Below are 24,267 nucleotides of genomic sequence, written 5' to 3' on the forward strand. Positions count from 1 at the left end.
GCGAGTCGAGGCAATGCAGGACTATCAAAGACTGTCTAGTAAATCCAAAGCAATTGGCCGTTAAAATTGTCTAAACAGCAAAAGCTGTACGGTGAAATCCTATCAAGGAAGTCTGAATCTTAGAATACAATTTTGTTCATTAAGATGCCAGACCAAGGAGTTTGCTGTGTGAATTCTGAGGTGAAGAAACATAAATGCATATGTGCATAGACGCACATACTCACTTTTCAAATAGGCAATTGAGAAGATTAATAGCTGGGTACAAAGGCCATATTGCAAAGAGTAGGCAAATTTTAGCATAACGTTTTAAGCTTTATGAGGTTAAAAGTACGTATGATAAGTTTATTAGCAAGAGTAAAAAGTTGTAATATCCAGTCATTTCCTATAGCACTTGGAGAGTTGGAGCCTAGTCTGGTTGACTTTGGTTGAGATAGAAATTGTACCTATTGGATTAATCACCAGCCAATCACACTTATCGACTAATCATTGGCACTCAGCTTATAAGCATCGGGAGATAAACAAGTAGGTCAAACATTAATATTTCCGGCAGTTGTTTATGTGTGTGAGCACTATTAAACTATGTGCTATCATGTTATATTTCAGTGTTCAAATAAACATTTGTAAGGGCTTACACTACGAAAACAATTTAAGGGTTAAGCTAAGAGCGCTTTTCGATTTTTGCATTCTGTTTTGTTGATTGGAAAGTAAGCTTCAACTCCAGGCAATGAAATGGTTTGAATCTCCTTTTTTTGAATTTTGTTTTTGTCCATTATGAAAAGTTGAGGTTGTTGCCTTTTTACAGAAAGACTATCACAATGCAAAAAAATAATTCATAATTATGGCTTGCAATAGCATCAGGCATTTCCCCTTATAGTCTCAGTTAGGTAAATATTAGTGTATTAAAGCCAGTTTAGTTTCCCCAGCAAAACATTTAAATGGATAGACAACTAAAATAATTGCTCCATACAAAATTAATGGGTGACAGGCTCATACAAACTAGAGGCACTAAACTTAACAGTATTTGCCACCACTGTACTTTTTTCCCCTCGCTACTCTACTTAAATCATGGAGTCAATTTACAAAACAAATACTGTATGTCTTTTTCTTCTTTCATTTGTAGTATCAACTTCATTCTGGTATTTATATGTACATGTCGTTTAGTTTTGTTTCTTTAAATGTGTCTGGAGGTATTGTCCAATCACACATTGTGGTAACAAAAGTTTGATCTTGTTGTCGATGCATTCCAAATGTAACTGTGACTGAAACACAATATAAATTGTTTTTTTTAAAGTTATGTTTCTTCTCCCTGTTGTATGAAATCCTCATATTAATCGTGTAATTGCTCTGATAAGGGTAAATGTATCTTTTTTTTTTCCTGGCGGTATTACAACCTTTTACTTCTATATTAAAACATGTTTAATCTTTTTCTCCAGGGTTTTTTTTGGCATTTGGCCCTAATACTTCTTTATATAAAAGACCTTGTGCCAATTTGGAAATAGTTGACGGATTTCACTCATTTAAAGTTCAACCATCTCAAAGTAAGAAATTATGGTGGTTTTAAATTATTTGGACTTGAACCTGAATGAAGAGTAATTTTTACTCCATGTGGCAAGGGAAGGAGTGTATTTGAGGCCTAAGGCAGTCTAGTTTTCTTTTATTATTACTCTCATCACTTGATGAGACCTTTGGAAACTACCTCTTGCTCCGTTGAGATGTTCAGTGAATGTTCCTGGCTGGCACCCACGTTTAGAGGCTGAGTACTTCTTTCATCCAGCTCTTCATCCTAAGAATTTCAATAATTTCATTATGACAGTTTGTTAACACAAAATGAGACAATATTGTACAATTAAATTCATAATGGATGTCAAGTGAGTTATTTGAAACTAACTGATTAAATTCATTTCAATTGGTTTTGATGTCCAAAAGATTATGTTACTTGTAACAAGATAAAATAATGACTGTTATATATGCATTATTACTATTATTTAATTTAAAAAAAATAAAATAAAAAAATAAAAAACTTGGATAGGGATGTCCCCGATCGAGCACACCAATTTTTAAACATCAGAATGTGGTAAAATAAAAAATATTTGAACTTATTAGAAACGTATTTGTTTTTAAGCATTAACTCAGTAGCTGCCATTGAGGGTGATTGCTTCAATACCAGTCTGGTCTCACCTCGTTTTTCTTTTTCGCAGTAATAATAATTTGACATCCATTCCTTTTTTAACTTCAAGCATATGTTGTCAAATGTGCCTGTCATGATTCAGCGATTGCAGTGTTCGAAAGAAATCACCCGCCCGTACAAGCGGAGGCCCGCACCGTGTCCGCAGTATCCTCCCCTTCAGTATGATCTCCATAGTGACTGTATAGCTCCAGGTCAGACAGTGCGCTCTCCACTGCCTCCTCGTCATAGTCAGTGTGGTAGTCTGACTCCTCTGACGGGGAGGGAGGTGAGGACAGGAGAAACAAAAAAAGATCACATTGAGGGACTATCGGAGGAGAGGGGCGGGGTGGCCAAGAAGACAGATGCAAGTGGGAGTGCAAATGGAGAGGTCGGAAGAGCATAGAAGACTGAGAAACAATCTGGAATATGAAAAATGAATACAGTGCTGCAGTGTTACCAAATGCTTAATTTGTGAATATAGTGGAAATTTTAAAGTCCAGCACCCATGAGGTCGTAGCCATTTGTTGCGAAAATACAAGCACCAGATTTAATAGAAATATAAGAATACAGGAAGTCCTCGAGTTATAAGCCGGGTTCTGCTCCTATGCAAGTCGAATTTCCACGTTAGACGAATTTTACATCACAATACTTTGTGTGAAAAATAATATGTAGTTCTTAGCATTATTGCTGAGAGGTGGATGGAGAGTTATGGTTTTCAAAAGAAAGCAAGGATCATGGCTATTGTGAGCCGTAGCTGATGCTAACAAGAGAAACTCTGCAACGCCCCCACCTCTCCCTCTAATTAGTTGGGTGTATTTAGGGAATGCCCAATAAAAACATGGCTCAGCACATTACCATTTGCAACGTTAACCATCTGTAAAGGCCGATTGGTTACATTAGCATCCTTATTTTTTAGGTTAAGTGAACCGATTGACTTTGACTGTCGGCAACGCAAGGTCCGTGTGGCCACAAAACTGCATTTTACAACGACTGAAGAGTTATCATGAGGCGGATTAATTTTAGCCTCTGAACAAGGGATGTTTTTACCAAAGTTGGTATCGCTCTCCTTTCTCAGTTCTTTTTTTATATTAATTCTAGATTACATGGTAATGGTAAGATTTCTTTTAAGGGGCCAGAATGTGAAAAAAGGAAGGCGAAAAAGCAAAGATACCGCCAAACACAGAAGCATTATGAACTAGCTAAGTAGGAGACCTAATGGTGGATAAAGCCCAAATATCATGAGCTCCAAACATTGTAGTTTGAGCACATGAAAACCCGAGGACTCCCTGTAAATTGCTGCTTTTTTAACTTTGCTGGAAGGGTCTGTGTTTGACAATGGCCGTTCCTCCTCAAAACATACAATTCAATGTCTTCTGTAAGCCTAGTAGCTGCAAATAAGAAGTGACTTATTCAACCTCTGCATTGAGAAAAAAGAAACTAAATGTAAAAGATAACCAGCTAGCTTGCATGCATGGACTGATGTGTAATATCAATGTAAGATGCACCTACTTGGGGTTGAACATGCTAAAATGAAAAAGGAATACTTTAGGTATGGCAAAAAGAGCATGTGTGTGTGTGTGTTTGGATTTACCATCCACTAAGGCAGGTTTAACAGGCTCAATCCGGGACACAATTTCAGCCAAGTCAGTGAAGGAAGCATTTGGACATGTCAACACCTAAACGACAATATGGATGGAGAAATTAGACATAGATTCCTAGTGAGTTCGGGCCACATGAAATATTACAAAAACAGATTTTAAGTATTTATAAAGTGGAAGTAAATTAATCTTCTTAAGACTTACTAATAGGATTCTACAACATAAACAATTCTTATGTTGTGATTCTCGAGTATTTGCAAGTTTCTGCTGTCATTTCCCTTTCTGTTCATGGCAGGTTTGAAAGACATAAGAAGATACAGTATACAGTAGTACCTTGTCATACGAGTGGCCCCACATACAAGCAATTCGAGATAGGAGCAAAATTTCGGGCAAATATTTATCTTGAGATACGAGACAAATTTTAAAATACGAGCAGACAGCAGATGTGAGATGCTGCTCATAAGAACATCATGGGCACGGTCTCTCTGTCTCCGCAACTTCCTCGTGTAATGTCTCTGGTCGCAACTCCCTCTTTGTAATGACTCTGACAGCACTTTTTTCCCGTTAGTCATTGCGAATGGGGTGTTTAATGCTTCTCGTTGGCAAGTGGTCATGTGTTATCCTATTGTGAGGACATTTGTGTGCATCATTTTCGGAATAATTTGAAAGGAATACAAAAGCAAACTACTATCGTTAAGTTGCATCTAAAACTCATGGTGGAAGTGGGGCAAACAGTGCGGGAGGAGAAATGTATAAAAATGTAAAACAAAATTAGAATTAAGTTTAGTGTAAGGTTAGATTAAATTTATTTTTGAGTGTGTCTGCATCGCAATCCAAGTTCATTTATATTTGTTTATGCTATGTTACGAGTGCTGTGCAAAGAGTAATTACGAAGTACCCGGAGAAAACCAACGCAGTCCGCAAACTTTTCTGCAAGTCTTGGGGGGAAATTACATGCACAAGCACTGTACCTCAATGTCAAGTAGGGAGTTGCAAAATACTGCCAGGCCACAAGATTGAGACCCTTACTTTAGAGCTGAATTTTATGAAACAAGAAAATATGATCAATAATGATCAAGAATGAGACAACAATTTATATATACAACATCACGGAATATGGAGTCTAACCTTGCATTTGCATATTATTGTTCATTTGCCAGAGTACCAGCAAAAAGAGACTACTTTTAGTCTCGAGTCATTCGAAAAAACAGTCAAAACACTTGGCCGACTAGACATTTGTACCAAATTGTAGTGAATTTCTAGCACATTCTGATAGCAGGTCAGATAACAATATTGTTATTAGTCATGTAAGGGTAAGGAAAAGCAGTTGAGAGTCCTAAGATGGAAAGCCGCGACCCACTTTTGGCGCAAAAACAGTGCAGCATAAAAGCTGATTACAGTTGGTCTGAGAATGATGGAAAAAAGCCAATTATTGATGGAACGCTTCATCAAAATGTCAGGCCTGCTTTGTCATGCCGGAATTCAGTATTAAAGCACGGCACTAAAAATCCGGCCGTGATTGTTATATAGACACAGAAAGAAGTTCGAGTGACCAAGTGGGAACTCACATTATTCTTGCATTGCGTGTTGTGAAACTCTTCCTGGTGTCTGTCTTTCAACATTTTCTCCACCACTCCACTACGACGCCACACATCGAACACCGTCTTGCCATGCTGGTATCCTACCTCCTAAGATGGCACAGACGAGATAAGATTTTTCCAAACCAAAAGAAACGAATCAACAAACCACAGGACATTAAAGTGCATAGAAACATACCGCAATTTCATCAAACTTCCCAAACTCCAGCGTCCCGTAACGGTCGATGGGAGGTCGGATATACTCGCAGTAGTCGCTATTCTTCACAGACTCCAGGTGTCGTACGCAGCACACATAAGCCAACCGGGTCTGAATCTCAGCCATGTTCAAAACCTGAGTAAACACACCAGTGAGGAAAACCCCTTAAGGAAACCGTCTTCCCATTAAAACTGTATTTAATGACCCATAAAACCCCGCAAAAGGTCCAACTTTCTGTATTTAGCCTTTTATTTTCTAATGACGCCATTACCTTGACTTTCTCTGCCAGGGGATTGAGGCGTTTCCATAGCAGCCACCAGCCTGATAGAGAGTCTCCATAATTAGTGAGGTTGGTTTCATCACGACTGCCCACATCAATTGCTATAACCACTTTGGCTCCCATTGAGCGCGCCACATCAGCTGGCGGTGACAAAAATGAATTAAAAAGAGTTGAAAATTGACAAAATCTCAGGAAAATTTGAAATACAAGGGAAGTCCAAACCTGGTAGGTTGTTAATGTAGCCTCCGTCCATTAGGAGATGTCCGTCTTTTGGGTCACAGAGAGGGGGAAGATACCCAGAGAGGGACATGCTGGCACGGACATACCTCCATAAAGAACCTTACAAAGACAACATTGTAAGATGTACAACATGAAAATAAGTATTCTATGCTAAGTTCCATAAGGATCTCTGATTGAAACTTCAATAATACTTCATAAAATGATGGGAATTGTTTTGTTGTCATGGCGAATGAACACAATAAATTGTCCCTAAATATGAATGTGAGCGTGAATAGTTCATACGAGGTCCATCCCCAGTGTGGGAATTAGCAGGTTCTATGGGCTTGTGTGGGTTTTCTCTGGGTATTTTCTAGTTTCCTCCTCCCAGATCCTCAAAACATCTAGGGTAGGCTGGTTGAACTCAAAAAAATTGCCCCTAGGTACGAGTGTGAGCATGAACAGTTGTTTCTTCTCCTTGTGCCCTGTGATTGGCTGGCCACCGATTCAGGGTGTCGCCCATCTGGTGCCCAGTTAGCTAGGATTGGCTCGAGTACCCTCCGCTACCGGTTCAGAAAATGAATGCATGAATGTTTTGTTATAATTTTATTAGATTAGATAACTTTATTCATCCCGCATTCAGGAAATTTATGAAATTCTTCAGAGGCCGCATACTGAACCACTTTAAAGGACAAGTGACTTGTTTTGCTATTTAAAAGGAAACAATTTCATAGAAGCCTGGGGTCCATATACTATGTGGACCTGACATTTTGAGTCGTGTGGCCTTTATGACTCAATTAGAAACACTTTATTTTTAGACTGTCCAGATGGAACTCTTTAATTCTCGCTCACTTTGTTCTTGTTCCAAGAGCCCCCAGGATGAGTTGAATTTGAGGCCCTTGCCATTGTCCCATTTAAAACCACCTTGGGGCGGGACGTTTAAAAAAAATTGGACTCTTTCTGGTTGTTTGTTTGTTTTTTCTTGTTGAGTTTACTTGGGGGACAAGGGCTAGTACTGAAATTAAATTTGTTGGGGTATATTATAGAGATGTATATATGTATATATATTTATATATAAATGAGATGGATTACTTGTGGACATAAACTACTAATCCTCTGTTATTTGATGACGTCTGACAAGGTTTCTGCCAAGATTTGTGTAGCCGCCAATAATAATTCTTTTGCTTTGGAGCCCTTTGCTAAAAAAAAAAATCTTAAAAACACAATCCATCTCACCCAATTCCCATCTTCTTACAATGACATAGTCAGGCCCAAATTCCTATCACGTGATTGGATTGCAAGCATACCTATTATTGTAACTACTATTGTTGCAAGTAGCCTTTAGCTCATTCACTACAACTGACAGCAATAAGCATTACATTTATTTAAACTGGGATGTTCTGGCATTGAGTGATCATGATTCACTGACATTCACTCCCAGTCAAAATGGTTGGGATATCTATTGCTGTCAGTGTCAGCCAATAACTTAATACTTCAAAGAAAAAAAAGTCCATTTAATAAACAGTTTTTTTTTAACTAGATTCTGATTTAAAAATAACGTGATCATGATTGAGCCCGATTACCAATCACAGGATCGGACAGGGGGAAATCCCTATGAATAAGGCTAGACATCTAAAGGCTGAGTCAGTTATGTAAGAAACTAGCTATCATCTTGCGTCTGGGGATTTCTCTGGCGGGCTCTTTTGTAATGTATTGATTTTCATCACTAAAATAGAATTAACTCGCTGAATTTACCACAGATTTACAAACGGATTAGTTTAGAACAACCATCAATGTGAATTATTCTACATGGGTTTTAAAAACAATGTTAAACAGAGCCTGTTTCAATAATCGGTTAAAAATTCAGCCATCTAAAGCTATTTCAAACTGCCCATTAACTTAAATGTTATGTTCATCAAATGGCCCCGACGTGGAATAGGAGGTGAGCGACAATGCCATTGCAAAAACTACACAGTATTACGAAAACTGTTATAAAAATAGGCACCTACCATCAGTGTGCACTCTCATTGCAGAGGCACTAATGTCAGCTGTTATATTGAAATATGGTATCCAGAGGTCCTGCATGCGCAAACAGAAACAAGGTAGAGTTAAAGGTCATCATTGTCTATTCACCGAAATGCAATTTTTTGTCATTGTCAGTGGAATTCAAACCACCTCTTCTCACCTCAATTTGTTTGCTCTTGAATACATTGCTGATGCTGGAGTTGAAGGCTGCGCCAGAGAACATGGAGGTGACTGGATATGTTAAATCTAAAACCTTCTTGAAAACCGAAGTCATTTCCTGCAGAGAAAACTGAAAAATTAGTTTCGCTTTCTTTCTTTCAAACAACAAACATTTATTTATTGTAAAGTAAATTGTTAATGGGATTTCTCTCCTCATTTTAATTACTATAGAGTTTCTTAGAATTATTTCATTACATGTATACAAACATTCCATCAGTTATTTATTTTGTCGTTTATCCTGTACCTGTTATTTTCTTTTGGGCTCCCATTAATTCCCATTGGAGACTGCCACAACAACTACAACAACTCTGGACTACCATTTGACAACAAAGTTATTTATTAAAACCTATTGGTGCGAATGAAATGAAGAGGACCCTGTTATCCATTGAGGAAAAACAGAAGACAAGAAAGTGGTGTGCGGTTGACTGATATTTCAAGGCAATGCAGGCCTTAACCCAGTCACTAGCATTGCAACTTAATTGAAGCAGAAGGAAGCATTAAAAGCGATGTAGCCTTGGCATGGCCTGTCTGTACTGAACAACAAGATGGAAGAGACTTGCTCCTTTAGAGAACTATTTAATGCAAAGTTGTTATGAATTCAGAATTTGAAGTTCTCTAGATATGTTTTATTTGCATGTGCTTATGTTAGCTTTCTTCTCACACGATACTGTATTCCTACACAAAGAGAACATGTTTTTGCATGCATCCCCATAGACAAGATGTCAAGTATGAGATCAAGGAAAAATGCCTAAACACTGCAGGTCAAACAGCATGACCCAAGTTCCGGAAGACAAAGTAATAACAGTACTAACAGCAACAGAAAACTAACATTATACAGATACTGTATTAGTTTATCATTTGAGAAGTAGTAAATAATACTATCGGGCGTATTTTGAGGTAAATGCCGCCAAAGAAATGGAAAAATCTTACCATTGCCCATTCTCGGGCCCTTATCCTCATGCGGCTATGGCTCCGATCTTCGGCATATAGTGCCCCCAACAGGGAACCGATGGAGGTCCCCCCGATGAGATCGACAGGGATTCCGGCCTCACAGAGAGCTCGGACAATCCCGACCTGGGAACAACCTCTACAAGCAAGACAGATAAACAAGAGAGGATTAAAATTATATTCAAATTAGGAAATAAATGTGCTCAAAAATATTTTTTTCAAAAATCCAGATCAAATTTCAAAGTATGAAACCTGAACTCAAGGTTGTGTAATACTATATGTAGCCTTTTACCTGGCTCCGCCTCCACCCAAGACGAGGGCAATGGCATTCCCAGTGAGGACTCGGGCTAGTCGAGAAAAATCTGCATGACGATCCGGTGGCTTCTCAAATACACGTTCATATAGCTCTAACTAAAAAGAAAGAAAACGATTCAAAATGAAGAATAGGACATATTAGAATGTGGGATGAAAAGTATCTTAGATGTGCCCACCAGTTTGGGCAGGCTCCTCTTAGAGAAGACCCGTCGTGGGCATGATAGATGGAGGTGTCTAGAGATCCAGCTACGCATGTTGAGCCAGTCCACAGTCCCCTTGGGAGGTGGGCCGTCTTCTTTGTGAAGCAGTACCAGCTGCTTCTGGGCACGGACAGCACTTCCTTCCAGCATGCGCTCCAGCTAGAGGGAAGCCATCAACATTTTACAGGTGCCGCATAATGATGAGTGACTGTATGTGGTCAACAATGAATGTGTTTCACATGATTAGAAAACAGTTACTGGAAAAATCCTTCCTTGAAAATAATCTTTTGGGTTTTTTTCAGGACAAATGAGTCATGCATGAGAATGTGTGTGGTCCCAAAACATCCAATCCTGGGCTATGGCTCGATTTTTGTCCCAGCAAATATTGATCTGTCTTTCTATCTTATTCGCCAATGCTTGTAAGATGTGGATACATTCCTGTATTTACCCCCCAAGAAAGCAATTACTTTTCCTTCTGATAAGTATTCACTACTGCTTCAACCCTTTCATAGTATCATTCTCCTGCAGCTTTACATGCCGCAGGGTCAAACAAAAATAAGCTAAGGATGTATTCGGCTTATCCGAATCAGACATTTTTGAATGCGAAACCAATGATGAGAATTTGCCGATACAGACTCCCAATCTGATACCTTGGAAATGTATGGAAATGTATAAAGTATATCCTTTTAACTCCAATTGGAACAGAGATATCACAACCTTATACAGTAATCTCTCTAATTTTGCAGATAATGTTGCCCAAACATGGCTGCGCGAAGTAGGGTCACCCCAATTATTATTACCATACCTTCTGTGCGTTTTATATTACTTGACAGGTCATTCTTCTATGGTGAAATTTTGCTTACTCTTTGGCGCTGAATGCTACCCAACTCAGCGGCGAAGTAGAAGCGGTGCCCTGATTTCTGCCATTTTTCCATCTCCCGTCTTCCATTAGTGAGCTTTAGTGTGAATTTGGATGTTTTATGAACACTTGGATTGGATACTTAATATAGAATACCAAGATAGACTGAAGCAATGACTGTTAAAGCCGTCAAGTGATGATGGATGACAGAATTTGACTCCTAGTAGTCAAATACTGTCATCCTTCAACACTTCGCGGCATAAACATCCGCGGCTTCTGTTCATCTTGTTTTTTTTACATTACGTATTCAAAAAAAAAATCTTCTGAAACATCAAAATTGAACAGGCTGTTGCATAAGTGGTTATTAGCACATTGGATTTTCCATATCGCCCAGCACTTACTAATTTTCCTTTCAGGTTGCAAATAGTTTAGAATGTGCCATATACGAAATGTCAATGTTCCTTTATCTGGAAAAATAGCTTATGCAGTTGGTTCACTATGAGGAAATAAATAATCAATGAATGTTTCTTTACAAAAAAAAATAATAGTGTAAATGGGGGATGGAAAAATCACTGCTCTCCTGTTTGGGGGATTGTCATGTAGTGTAGGTAGAATCACCCAAAAAAATGTGTTTAAGGTGTTAATGTTTAAGGTCTTGAACCCTGACCTCTCCAACAGCAGGATCCTGCTCGCCTATGCCCACAATGAGGATGGAGTCGGCCTGACGAATACACCGTTGTGTCCAAGGGGTCAGTGTATAGTCTGTTTGGTAAAGAACGATGCGATGAATGTCTTCCTGTTGGCCCAACCAACTGGAGAGACGATATTCATGAACGCTGTGACGGGAAAGAAGTAGGGCAGGGAATAAAATGACAAGATGTTTATGCTGCAAACCATAAATGATTTAGATCACGTTCCCACGTTACTATAGAACATACCTGTCTAACGCTGCAACTCCAAGGCGTTGTTTAATTATATCGCTGGTCAACAGAAGAGTGGGACCTGAATGTGAAAGAGGCAAATGTGGGTTTAGGTTACTGCTGCTATAGAGCTATTTATTGAATCTTTCAGTTCCATTTACTGGGATTAATGTCCAATCACGTGGTTGCTTTCCTCCTTCGGCAGGTAGCTCACTACCAGCGCTTCCAATTAAAAGGGAATGTATGTCTATCATCAGCAATGAGTTAAAAAGTACTTTAGCTCCCCCTTTTTAATAGAATGTCATTTATTATAAGTCATACCTCTACTTACAAATGCCTCTAGGTATAAAATGTTCAGGTTACGAAACCTTTTGAGATGAAAAGGAGTGCCTCAACATACGAAAAAAAGATCTAAGTTACGAAAACGTCAATTTACACATGAAGTACTGCTCTACTTATGAAATTTTCAACTTACAAAAAAAGTTCTGGAACCAATTTTATTTTTAATTAGAGGTACGACAGTTTTGATAAATCTTTCTGAGAACAAGTGCGTGTTATACTGCCTTAAAATAAATCAATCTTTTGAATGACATCTTAAAATCTAAAGTTAACAGGATATGGATATGGTATTACTCTACTCAGGTGTGACTCAGTCGAAAAATATGGTGCTCTTCTAGAAGCAAAGATGACAAACCAGCCAAGTCAGATCTACCAGAAAAGAATATTAAATAATTTCTACCTATTGCAAGGAGTGCATGCTGCAGCTCCAGGGTAAAGGCGGTTAGCGGCACCTCCTCGGAGACAGGAAGAACAGTCACCGTGGAAAGGTTGGATGCCTGGTTGCCTGCGTCCCATTTACTGCCAGGTGTGTGCAGTGCCAAACTGCGACCTGGAGGCACCAAGTGTTTCTTGCCAAAAAGTTTCTTTCACTTATGAATATATATATGCAACATGCACACACCTGTTAGAGGAAGATTAACCTGCTGGAGAATCTTCTGCCCAAGCAAGTGGATGAGCCTCGTGACAACCTGTGATGCAAAAACATTCCAAAAGTAAGTCTCTAATCTAAAAGACTGATGCATTGTCATTGTCTAATTATCATTGTGTGTTTTTCTTCTTAGGAGATTTTATCCACGTTCATGTGTATTATAAGTGTGTCCATTTACAATGGTTTTTAACTATTGAGAATAATAAATAAGGTCTAATCCTGACTACCAGTAGTTCAAATTTGTCCTCTGTAGAGGACATTTCTAAACGTAAATATCTCCCACCTAGTGCATCCAATCGCATTTTTATGCTCCATAGAGGACATACAGCGCTTTCTAATGATCCCAAATTGATTTTACATTATTCTAATTCTTTCATATAGATTGGGGAATTTCGAAATAAATGTGCTTGGACCACATTTTTTCCGGGTAGTCAGGAGGTTATAATAAACTATCCTGCATTTATGTAACAATTCCAGAGTTTACAAATACAAATACAGTACATACTTGGATACAGGGTTGGGGATTGCTACCAAATACACGCTAGTGTTATGAAAACGACATGGCTGGGCTTGTTTGACATAATAAAACAATTAAAGCAGAATAAATATTAGGCTGACCCTTATTAAATTAATCAAACTCAAACTTGTATTTTTGTATAGACAGGAAAACATGTCGTATGTTAGTAAAAATAGGGGTGGATCCTACTTTGCAGTATTTCAATAATCACGGCCATGTCTGGTCTACATTATTCGTGAAAGTTGAGGGATTACTGTATATGGCAAAAAGTTCATCAGCCTTAAGGGTACCTGTGGGAACTTCCTCTTGATAGAGCTGAGGGCACCTTCTGGCAGTTTTGCAAGCTCAGAGTCTCTTACAGCATGGACGGTGGTGGCTCGGTTTTGATGGGTCAAGGCCTCCACCTGTGCAGAGTATGACAACATTGTAATTCATATAGGAAGAATCCTTTAACCAATTTAACAATCAGATTATTTGCTGCTACTTTTTCCACTATTTTAAATCTAGATGTATCTGTGGACCAATGCGGTTTGAAAGATGAACAAATAGACTTTAGTACATGTATAAAACCCTTACATAGTCAGGCAGTGTCTTATTTCAAAAGCCAATTATATTAATCATGTTTGTAAAGAAACAAAAATACAGTAATACCTTGAGATACAAAGTAAATGCATTCCGGGACAGAGCTCGTATGTCAATTTACTCAGATCTCAAATCAAATTTTCCCATACAAATGAACTAAATACAATTTAATCCATTCCCACTTGGACTGATTAATGCAAAAAAATGCTACCTGTACGGTCGATGAGCTTAGATTTTTTTTTAGGCGAGGGTGAAGTGGCAAGAAAGACAGAGTGTCCTGTTACCATAAGCAGCGTCTTGAAAACTCTGCCACCAGGACCACTGCGTCTCTCGTATACTCTTATCTCAAGGCAAAAATTTGCTTGGAATTTTACTTGTATCTCAAATTTCTCATATTTTGGGACATTCATATGTTAAAGAATTTCTGTATGTGAACAAAATTCCTAGAAATTACAGATTCTCGCCTCCTTGCATCCATAACCACAGGATCCTCCGCCACAGTTATTTTTAGGACCACGATGGCAGAAAGAAAATAAATATGTATGTATAACATGGCTAATGAATTCCGACAGATTCCTGGATGTGACCCAGTTAAACACAAACGATGTGAAATGTAAACCCATATGGCAAATTATAAAACTAATTAACTTAAGAATTAAAAAACGTTGCAATAATCTTTATGACTTTGAAACCATGTTCACAAAGCAAACATGTATTGAACATTTTCAGTGCTAGTCTAAATAATCTTTCATACCATTTGTTAGGATTGTGATTAAGATGACAAAAACCATCAAGTATAGTACAGTACAGCATTGCATGGGAATACTTTTGGTCAATTTTGTTTTATGAGCACAGTAGTGATGAAAAAGGATAAATGATAAAACTAGCAGAGAATATTCTTGACAATCATGCATGCCTAGCATTGAAGATTTTTCTTCTTCAAATCACTAATGCTTTGTCCTTACCACACCAATCAGGTCACCGCGTCCGTACTCTCCTATCAACTCCTTCTTCCCATCCTCCTTCAAGATTACGGAACGTAGTCGTCCACTGAGCACGATGAAAGTGCTGTCGGATTTCTCCCCCTGCCTGGAAAATATACCTCCATTAAAAGGTAATTCAACATAACCTCAAGACCTTGGATCAGTGTTTATTTCTTTGCAAAAAGACAAGGCTTTGTGTTACTTCTACTCTAACAAAGTGCAACTTTGGTGAAAGTACCTGTAGACAGCCCTGCCCGCTTCCACGGCCATCCAATCAAGTGCAAAGTCAATCTGTCTGACAAAAGAAGACATCCTCCTCACCACAGCGTGGGCGACTTTCAGTACTACTTTTGGTTCCACGCGCATAATCCTAAATAAAAGAAATATATATGTATTACTTTTTATTTAATTAAATGAAGTAAAAATATTATTGGTGCATTGAAAAGGATATGAGTTAATGCAGAAGGACTAACTCATAGAAATGGGTTTTGGAAATGGAGAGGAAACTGCAGTCTCGCTGGGCACGGACAGTAAATATGAGGGGCTCTCCTGTCAGAACGGCAAGTTGCCCAACAAGCTCTCCGGGATGCGTGACGAAAAGACGAGTGTCTTCCTCACGGTCAATCATTCTTTGGTAAACATGAAGAAGGCCCGAAATCACAAACTGAATACTCACGTCCTAAAAAGAGAAAGGGCAAATAAGGCATTTTTGACTCATTCATTGTCATTGAAGGAAAGAAGACTGCTAGTGAATAATTACGTTTCAGTGTCATTGACTGCAGTAGATGTTCAAATGAAATGGATCTGGTTGGGATAGGCAGGAAATCTCTTCAACATGAATTAATATGACCTACAAAGTTTAACCTCTTATGGGTTGACGATGGGTTATTGGTAATAAACAAAATTTAAAACTACATAAAGACTTGGACATGACCTATTGCAGGGGTGGCCAACCAGTCAGAGACCAAGAGCCACATTTTTTACCGTGTTACCGCAAAGAGCCACATTTTTTACTGTGTTACCGCAAAGAGCCACATCACACAGATTTATTGTAAATGTCACACACCAGCATAGTAATGACATAAATTGACTCCTACAGTACTAACAGCACAGGCCAGTCATTATCAACAATGAACATTGTGTGTGCACTGTCTCACACAGACAAACTCTCAGTTCAACCAAGTCCACAAACAAAAATATAATAATTTACAATAGCGTTTTTCTTTTTCTATGCATGTTACTTAGTGGGACTTCTGTCATAAAATCAGCGCCTATTTTTGCGCAACATTCGCTCCTTGTGAGCTGTCATTTATTATGAATGGCTTTTCGCTAGTTAAAAGCCATTCATAATAAATGACAGCTCACAAGGAGCGAATGTTGCGCAAAAATAGGCGCTGATTTTATGACAGAAGTCCCACTAAGTAACATGCATAGAAAAAGAAAAACGCTATTGTAAATTATTATATTTTTGTTTGTGGACTTGGTTGAACTGAGAGTTTGTCTGTGTGAGACAGTGCACACACAATGTTCATGCGAGGCAGACCAAGGCGAGAGTGCTCAGCCGGGAGCAGCCAATAGGAGAGCGAGGTGTACACCCACGTGGTGGGCGAACTAGCGCGCCCACCACGTGGGTGTACACCTCGCTCTCCTATTGGCTGCTCCCGGCTGAGCACTCTCGCCTTGGTCTGCCTCGCACGGGGTGTGGCTTTTTCAGCCGACGCTCGATCTTTGGGATACTTTTTGTGTGCGCGACGCCGTTCATTGTCGCTTCTGGTTCACGGGAGCTCTCCCACTCTGTTAAAAACGTTTACTCAAATGACCTTGCTCCTACTGGGAAACTTTGAGGTATTTTCATCCCAAGCACATGCGCATTGGACGAAAATACCGTATTGAACTCAAGCGAAGCGCACACGCAAAAAAAATAAAACACAAATACAAACTTTGATATGGACGTAAGAGCCGCATGAAACCGGGCAAAGAGCCGCATGCGGCTCGCGAGCCGCGGGTTGGCCACCCCTGACCTATTGGACATAGTGGAAAGTACACATTTTAATATTATCAATCAATAAATGTGTTAATGGCGGCATTAACATAAACCCTCTTTGACGTTGTTTTTGTTTTTGTTTTTTTTAACGCGGGATGTTTTCTGGCCATTCCCACAGCCCGTAGTTGGCAATTCAAGGGAACGTATGGCTGGCTCCCATGCATGCTCTCAGTCAGAATGCTCTCCATCGACTACACTTCTAAGTAATCAAATGTTAATAATACATCAATCATAAAACTGAACCAGTCTCATTGTAGATATATTCTGTGGGTATATAATAAATCAATAATTTAGTTTTCAGTTAGATTTAACTCATACAGAACCATATTGGCAGAAAAATAAACAGAGCCAAATACAGAACCTCTGCTTCTTCTGGCCAAGAGGTTAAACTTTTTTTTTTTTAATGTCATTGGATTTAAATCATTAACAACAATAGTCGCAGTCAAAACAGATTGGACATCTAGTGCTATCAATGACGTGCCAATGAGTTCACTGAGTGCCAGATAATGGGCTAAGAAGATGTATCATTGATAATATTAATGAGATTAACCTGATCTCCCTGACGAGCCACCACAGAACCAGCTTTTACTTGGTGAAGGGTCACTCTTCCTTCAAGAAGGCTCGGATCCTGAAAACAGAGAAAATATCTCACATCATCTTCACAGTTATACCTACAAATTACGAATTAGACTATTTCCCATTTTGAGTCAACGTGAACTCAACATAGCATATTTAGCTTTGTTAACATTTTTAAACAATTTCAATATGGTAGTAATGAGTAAATTTTAGACAGGAGGTGATTTTCAAAAAGGAGCATTGTTTGTTAGACTGCAAAGGAAAACCTGTCTTAAAACACTGAAAATGAGACTGGATAAACCCACACTGATTTGACAAAAGAATAGTATAGTAATCTCTCGAACATCGCAGTTAATGTAGAGCAGACATGGCCGCGATAATCGAAGAGTTGCAAAGTAGGGTCACGCCTATAACTACCCTTTTTTTTCCCTTCAGTGCTGAGTACTAGTAACAAGAGTGGCTTCCGATTAGGAGTTTAAGCGTGGATTTTCACATTTTTAAGCACTTTAAAAAAAAAAATGCTGAAAAAAATTGTGAAGAAGTGAATTTGCGATAATCGAGTGAAGACTGTAGCTGTCCGTGGTTAGTGACCCAATAAAGAAAAGAAATGCCGTTAGATGGGGGGAAAAAAAGTATTTGACTCCGCCTCCTACCTGCAACTGGATGATCTCAAGCAGGTCTTTTTTAGCAGCCTGGAAGATTGTGCCACTCTTGCTGAGGTATATGTTGTCAGACTGCCCCCCACTGTCTGTGTAGAGAAACACCTCAGAGGGCATATGCTGCATGGTCACGCTCTTCTTCAGAATAGGCAGCATGTTTCCATGCAACTTGGTGAATAAATGTAGCACATGTAAGATAGGGTAGGTTGATTTAATATGATAAATACAGTGATTTACCTTCTGAGTTGCAGGACTAGGTGGACTTTCATCTATGTTGACCCGAGCCCGTTCGCATGCCATGGTCATGTCGCCTGTAAAATATAACCAGGAGCGTAATAAGTATAAGTATCGTTTTTGAGTTATAACCTAAAGTTTATGATAGTGATCAACCTGCACTGTCTGGGTTTATTGAGATGGATTTCTGCTTCCTGTGGTTGTTTGTAGGACTCTCTTTTACACCGTCTGTATCATATGAAGTGAAATTGTATTGGATCAGTATCAAAACTGGCAACAACAACAAAAATGAAGTGTGTATGTGAGACCTGTTTCTGGAGGGCTCTCTTCGGTCCCCACAGCAAACTCATCATGGAAGTGCATACGGCGAATTGTCTTCCCTGATATTGCCTCACTTGCCGCGATGTTAACATTGGACAAAGGCACTGCGTGGCTCTCCTGTCAAATGAACAACAAGAGAGTGAGCATCATTTCAGTTAAAAAAAAAAAAAAAACAATGCGATTGCCATCCTGAAGTCGCACATGACGAATCATTTGTCAGAACCCGGATGATTCATAATGCACTCGTGTTACCGAATTTATCCGATTTACAGTGAAGTTGATTCAAATGGTGAGGATGAGAAAGCCGTAGCAATGGTGTGAATTTCGAGGCATTTACATTGGAAATTTGGTACTTTTCCAAAATGGTTGCTTCCAAAAAAATGTAAGTGACAATTATGGGGGGATGTCTGGAGTTTAGGGAGGTTGTCCGAGTCCTTGAGTGTGTATTGCTTGCCTCGGCAAATACGGAAATTCCGGAGAAGTTGGCAGCTCGGATTTTAAACTGCACCTCACTTTAGAAGAAGCTCACCATATTTCACAAGAAAAATAGAATTTGTTCATATACTGTAAACTGCACTGGGCCTCAAGCAGCATCTCACTACCTTATATTATGAGATATTAGATGGCAAGAGTGGTTTACAATCTGAAAAATATGGCATTAATAATCAGTATTTACACATTATATTATAAGAAGTGTTGTCTACATTATCATGGTATAGCGTACCTTTACGTACATATCATTTTTTTAGAATGACTTCTTGACTTTCAATGGTAACAAAACCAAGTATTACCAGTAATATTTTACTTTCATCAAACAGCTTTTATCGTTGATTTCAAAACAAAGTAAATTAAATATCAGAATTGAAGGATAAAATCCCCAAAAACATTTTAAAATCTGCCCCCCGAGATGTTCATTAATTTTGTGGCCACGTATTTTAGACTTCTTCTGCAGTATTATTTATATTTACCAGCACAACCAATACAATAAATTTTAAATAGCAATTGGCCACCAAAGGGCCTTCAAGCATTCGCTCGTGAAAGCTATTTTTGGTCATAAAGTTTCCTCTGAAGAGGTTATTACGGTTTATTCGTTTGAACCGTGTGAAGGACAGTTTATGATGCTGTGCTTAATGTTGTGTGAAATTAGCTTGGATGTGCAGGACAGAGGGTTTATGTCACTTTCCGTAAATGAGCAAGGACAGTTCTCTTCACAACAGCTGTTAATGTCAGGTTATATGCATGAAAGAGTAAACACACACAGATAAAAGTATAGGAATAATTATCCTTCCTACCGGATTGAAGAGCTCGGTTGTAAGGCCTAGGTAGTTATGCAATGCCAAGAAGGTGACTCTTTGGAGGCGCACCATGATTATCTGAAATACACATAAACAAATAAGATTCAACTAAACATCTTATGATCTAATATTCAAATGATTTTAATGGAAACCACTATGATATCGCATTACCTGAATGACACGCACAAGTGTTTCAGGGTATTTCTTGAACACAGACTCAAAAGCGGACGCAGGTAAACGTAAGATGGTAGAGCGTGTGGCTGCACGTGCAGATACTGTCTTATAAGGAGCTGGAAAACCCTTAAAAATAAGGAGAAATGTCAAGAAATATTTTGCAGCAAGGTTAAACATTACATTGGTTATAAAGTACTGAGTTCTAATGTGAATGCAGGAAAAGTAGTGACTAAATGATTCAGCATTGCCAGAAATACATCTTAAAAATGGACAATTAGTAAAATCTTATTGAGAAATGTGAGTACATGTTCTGAAAATGTACTAGGGATGCAGCCAAAGTTAAAACGAAAATACTCCACGTAAGTCTGTCGAGGAAGAAAGATACAGAATGAAGCCAAAATTAATTTCAATTTCAATTACTTCCAAATGAAGCCTGACTGCACAAATTACATAACCTATTAAATATGAAATTTACAACTACATTGGTACTTCGACATACAAGCAATTTGAGATACGAATAAAACTTTGGGGAAATATTTATTTTGAGATACGAACAAATTTTGATATACGAGCATACAGCGGTCGCGAGTGGCTGCTCATAAGAACATCACTAGCACTGTCTTGTATTAAAAATGTACTTACGAATTACGCTCGTGTCTCGAGGTACCACTGTAATTAGTTATCCTTATCACTTGTACTGTTTAATTCAGTAGGTATTGGGAAAAGGGAATTAAATTAGAACAGTTCATATGTGTGGATGGGGCAAAAGCCTGAAAAAAATGTATGCATGAACTCCTTCACTGAAAAAAGAGGCAGAGAGAGACATATCAGAGGAGTGACTGTGTAATGAAGTTGCTCACTGTGATGATGTCCAGAATACTGAGCAAGCTGTGTACGCTGTCGCCAGGAAGAACATCCTTAACTGCCACTTCTGTACCATCCTGCAAAGCGGGGAAAAACAACATCACACTGTGAAGCAGTCTGACTGAGTAAAATATCTAATGCCATACTGTGGCTTTTTTGTAAATTACAAAAAAAAATGTCTACCCACACTCTCAGAAATGCAGAGCTCTAGTCGTCCGTCCTGGACCACGTAGATGCTGTCATCATCGTCTCCTGGCTTGAAAAGACCTTCACCCTCCTGCAGCTCAATTAATACCATGTGGCGACACAACTCAAGGAACAGGGGCTTGTCAAAGTGTCCCAAGACCCTAAGGAAAGTTCAACATGGCATAATGTGTAATGTATATATTGAAATGGCCTTACGATAGTCAAAATCAAAGTACAGACGCATAAATTCCGAGTTGTATGCAGAAACTGAATGTCGAAAACAAATACGCACAAACTTTTTCACCAATAATATTTAACGTAATACCACTGACAGTTTCATATTTGCCCCACACAGTCAATAGACAGTGTGCAATATTCAGTTTAACAGGTCTTTGGGTTGCAAGTCAAGGGGAAGAAAATATTTGTATCTGTATAAAAATCTCTTTATGACCATGAATATCAAACAATCACCTTGAGTATCTCCTATGTGTGAAAGTGGCGGCCTGGGGGCCAAATCTGGCCCGCCGCATTATTTTGTGTGGCCGGGGAAAGTCAATCATAAGTGCCGACTTTCTGTTTTAGGATCAAATTCAAATGAAGAGTATAGATGTATATTAAATTTCCTGATTTTCCCCTTTTTATATCAATAATTGTCATTTTTTAATCATTTTTTTCTGTTTTCAGTTCAAAAATCATTTTTAAAAATCTAAAAATATATCAAAAAAACTCAAATAAACATTGTTTTAGATCTATAAAAAAATGGAATATTCAGGGCTTTTAATCCAGTTCTTTTAATCCATTTATAAAAATAAAACAAAAAAATCTAAATATTATATCTAAAATGGTCCAGCCCACGTTAAATCGAGTTGACGTTAAAGCGGCTCGCGAACCAACCCGAGTCTTACACAAAGCCTAACTATCAAACCAACCTGACATTCTTGAGCATGTAGAGCACCTCAGAGGGCAGATTTGAGCTCTGCACATCAAATTCAGTCAAGTCAGCTTCTAGCAGTGAGGGCGGAGGTTCTTTAGGCTGAAGAGTAGGAGGATCTTTACGGATGCGGAGGATTCTATTCAGGGGAAAATGGTCACTTAACACCTTCACGATGAAGGATTAGAATTTCATTTTGTGTGGATCATACTTGCGAGCAATGCTAAGAACTTTGGTTCTCTTGCGCACACGCTGTGGTTGCTTGGACACAGAATTAGATGATGAAGGCGGAGGAACTGAGGACAACGTCTGGACCTACAGTAAAACAAAAAAAAATATCAATATGATACAACTAAGACAGTACTACCAAAAACTTTTTCATTCAAGCATTCTAAAACATTCAGGACTTACCTTGCGCATGATTTTTCGACCGTAGAAGAGCACTTTATCTCGTTTTCTGAACCGATAATGAGGTACGCCTGGCGGCTGCTCACCTTGACAGAGAATCCGAAGACCAAAATTGTGAGCACCAAGTTCCCATTACACACTTTAAACAATATTGACATTGAAACTTGAAAAAAAAATCATCATTAAAAACATGTGAGACTCACGGGCATGTTTGAACCTCCTGTACAAGAAAAGCACTACAATTCCGATCATTGCGACCGCAACGGCTGCACCTATAACAACACCCGTGAGCTGAAAGATAGGCAGAAAACTGTGAAATTACATAGAAAGTAATAAAATCCAACCCGATGTATTGTTGTATGTACCATTGTGGTCTGCATCCTTTCTTCTACAAATTGTTGCACTCGCGATGTCACTGCCTACACACACAAACACACACAGAATTTAAAAATAAAAAAATACTAAATAAATAAATAGAAAATCTAGGCAGGATGTGTCTGGGTCAGAGATAGAGAAATGAAAAAGGGAAACGATCCCAGTAAGAAAACCTTGACTGGCATCTATTCTAATTACGACAGGAACTAGAATACATGCAGATTCTGCAGATAACAGATGTTAATTCATCTGCAAAACTTACTGAACTGGCCCATCCGCAGATGTCCCCGTCGTCCCCTCCAGTGCGGCAACTCATCCTGCACCATAAAAATATCTTAATAATATGTTTTTGCTTCAAATATCCATTCAAGTATCCTTGATTTGGTTTACAAGAGTTATTTGATCCAACGAGCATCACATCCCATGCTGGTTGGGGTTATAGCTACCAAAATTTGGGTCATCGCGAAATTAAAACACGTCAATCATTATTACTTTTAAGCAGAATAACTATATTTAAAGATCTAAACACAAATCTAAACACGACAGCAAATACAGTGACTGATCTTTGCTTATTTTGAAATGGTGATTCTCCATCCCGGACGCAAAGGAACGCTAGCAACAATAACATTAGCAAGCTAGCGAACAGCGGAGGATGATCTCATCCGGGAAGATAAGACATCGCAAAATATGATCTGATGTGCGTTTGTGCTCGCTAAAACTTACTTTAAGATCGCCCCCGGCGAATGAGTCCGGTTTACGGCATTTTATAAAAGATCGACGTGGGAAATTTAGCTCATGGCTAAAAAAGTTTTAGTCGCTCTGCCACTTGCTTAGCCCCGCCTCTATTACTGCACCAACCAATAGAAAAACAAATCTATCGTTTCCATGGCATCAGCAATTGATTCATCCAATCAGAGAAAGTATGGCATTTCCGCGTGTTCCTGTTCAATCAGTCAATATTTAAAGAAGAAAATCACCTCTTTAGTTCATTTATTTGTGCATAAACCTGTCTATTTCGGCAACACAACCATACACAACATGCGTGTTCTAATGTTGGTACAAAACCAGGTGTAAATTCTCGTTTTTTCTTCGTAGGCCCGACAAATTATTCATTAATTCATTTTCTGAAGCGCTTTATCCTCACTAAAGGTCGCAGGGGGTGCTGGACACCCTGAATCGGTGGCCAGCCAATCGCAGGGCATGAGGAGACGGACAACCATTCACACTCATACCAAGGGGCAATTTAGAGTGTCCAATCAGCCTTTTTATACATGCCACCTCTGCCAATTGCTCCCCTTATGAATGATTGCAATTGCCCTCATTAAAAATTTATATACACATATAAATGCAATTCTGCACATATTTACTCACATAGGGCGCACTTAAAAGTATTTTTTTTCTCCAAAGTGGACAGGGTGTCCAATCAGTATATTTATGTTGTTGTTTTTTCATTGTATTAATTAAGTCTTTCTGCAAATTTGCAAAAAAAATCAAAGCTAAAAAAAACCATACACAATGTTATTCATTCTCAGATAAAAAATATTTTTGTTATAATTTTACATTCATTCATTTTCTGAACCACCTTATCC

General features: G+C 38.7%; 1 protein-coding gene across 5 annotated transcripts; it reads right to left on the reverse strand.

Annotated features, from left to right (window-relative positions):
* Positions 1–728: 728 nt before the first annotated feature.
* Positions 729–23,527, reverse strand: pnpla7a (patatin-like phospholipase domain containing 7a). Of its 5 annotated transcripts, none has more exons than XM_077737197.1 (37): positions 23,402–23,527; positions 22,941–22,995; positions 22,669–22,722; positions 22,507–22,594; positions 22,307–22,389; positions 22,107–22,210; positions 21,894–22,034; positions 20,966–21,125; positions 20,775–20,855; positions 19,912–20,040; positions 19,738–19,818; positions 18,433–18,562; positions 18,281–18,352; positions 18,128–18,201; positions 17,885–18,058; positions 17,206–17,283; positions 15,085–15,290; positions 14,850–14,981; positions 14,594–14,717; positions 13,337–13,450; positions 12,503–12,569; positions 12,281–12,430; positions 11,560–11,623; positions 11,289–11,457; positions 9,739–9,921; positions 9,540–9,658; positions 9,230–9,386; positions 8,241–8,357; positions 8,065–8,134; positions 6,062–6,178; positions 5,831–5,979; positions 5,542–5,694; positions 5,334–5,453; positions 3,759–3,843; positions 3,677–3,691; positions 2,323–2,438; positions 729–1,783 (listed from the first exon to the last, which is right to left on the reverse strand). In XM_077737197.1, the coding sequence occupies exons 2-37, from the start codon at positions 22,992–22,994 to the stop codon at positions 1,670–1,672; spliced, it is 4,044 nt and encodes a 1,347-aa protein (XP_077593323.1). In that variant the 5' UTR covers position 22,995; positions 23,402–23,527; the 3' UTR covers positions 729–1,669. The 5 variants fall into 5 exon arrangements, with proteins under 5 accessions (XP_077593323.1, XP_077593326.1, XP_077593325.1 ...); XM_077737200.1 differs by having other exon boundaries at positions 2,307–2,438; XM_077737199.1 differs by lacking the exon at positions 3,677–3,691.
* Between the last annotated feature and the right edge of the window lie 740 nt (positions 23,528–24,267).

Source organism: Stigmatopora nigra, chromosome 17 (genome assembly GCF_051989575.1).
Source record: "Stigmatopora nigra isolate UIUO_SnigA chromosome 17, RoL_Snig_1.1, whole genome shotgun sequence".
Lineage (NCBI taxonomy): Eukaryota > Metazoa > Chordata > Actinopteri > Syngnathiformes > Syngnathidae > Stigmatopora > Stigmatopora nigra.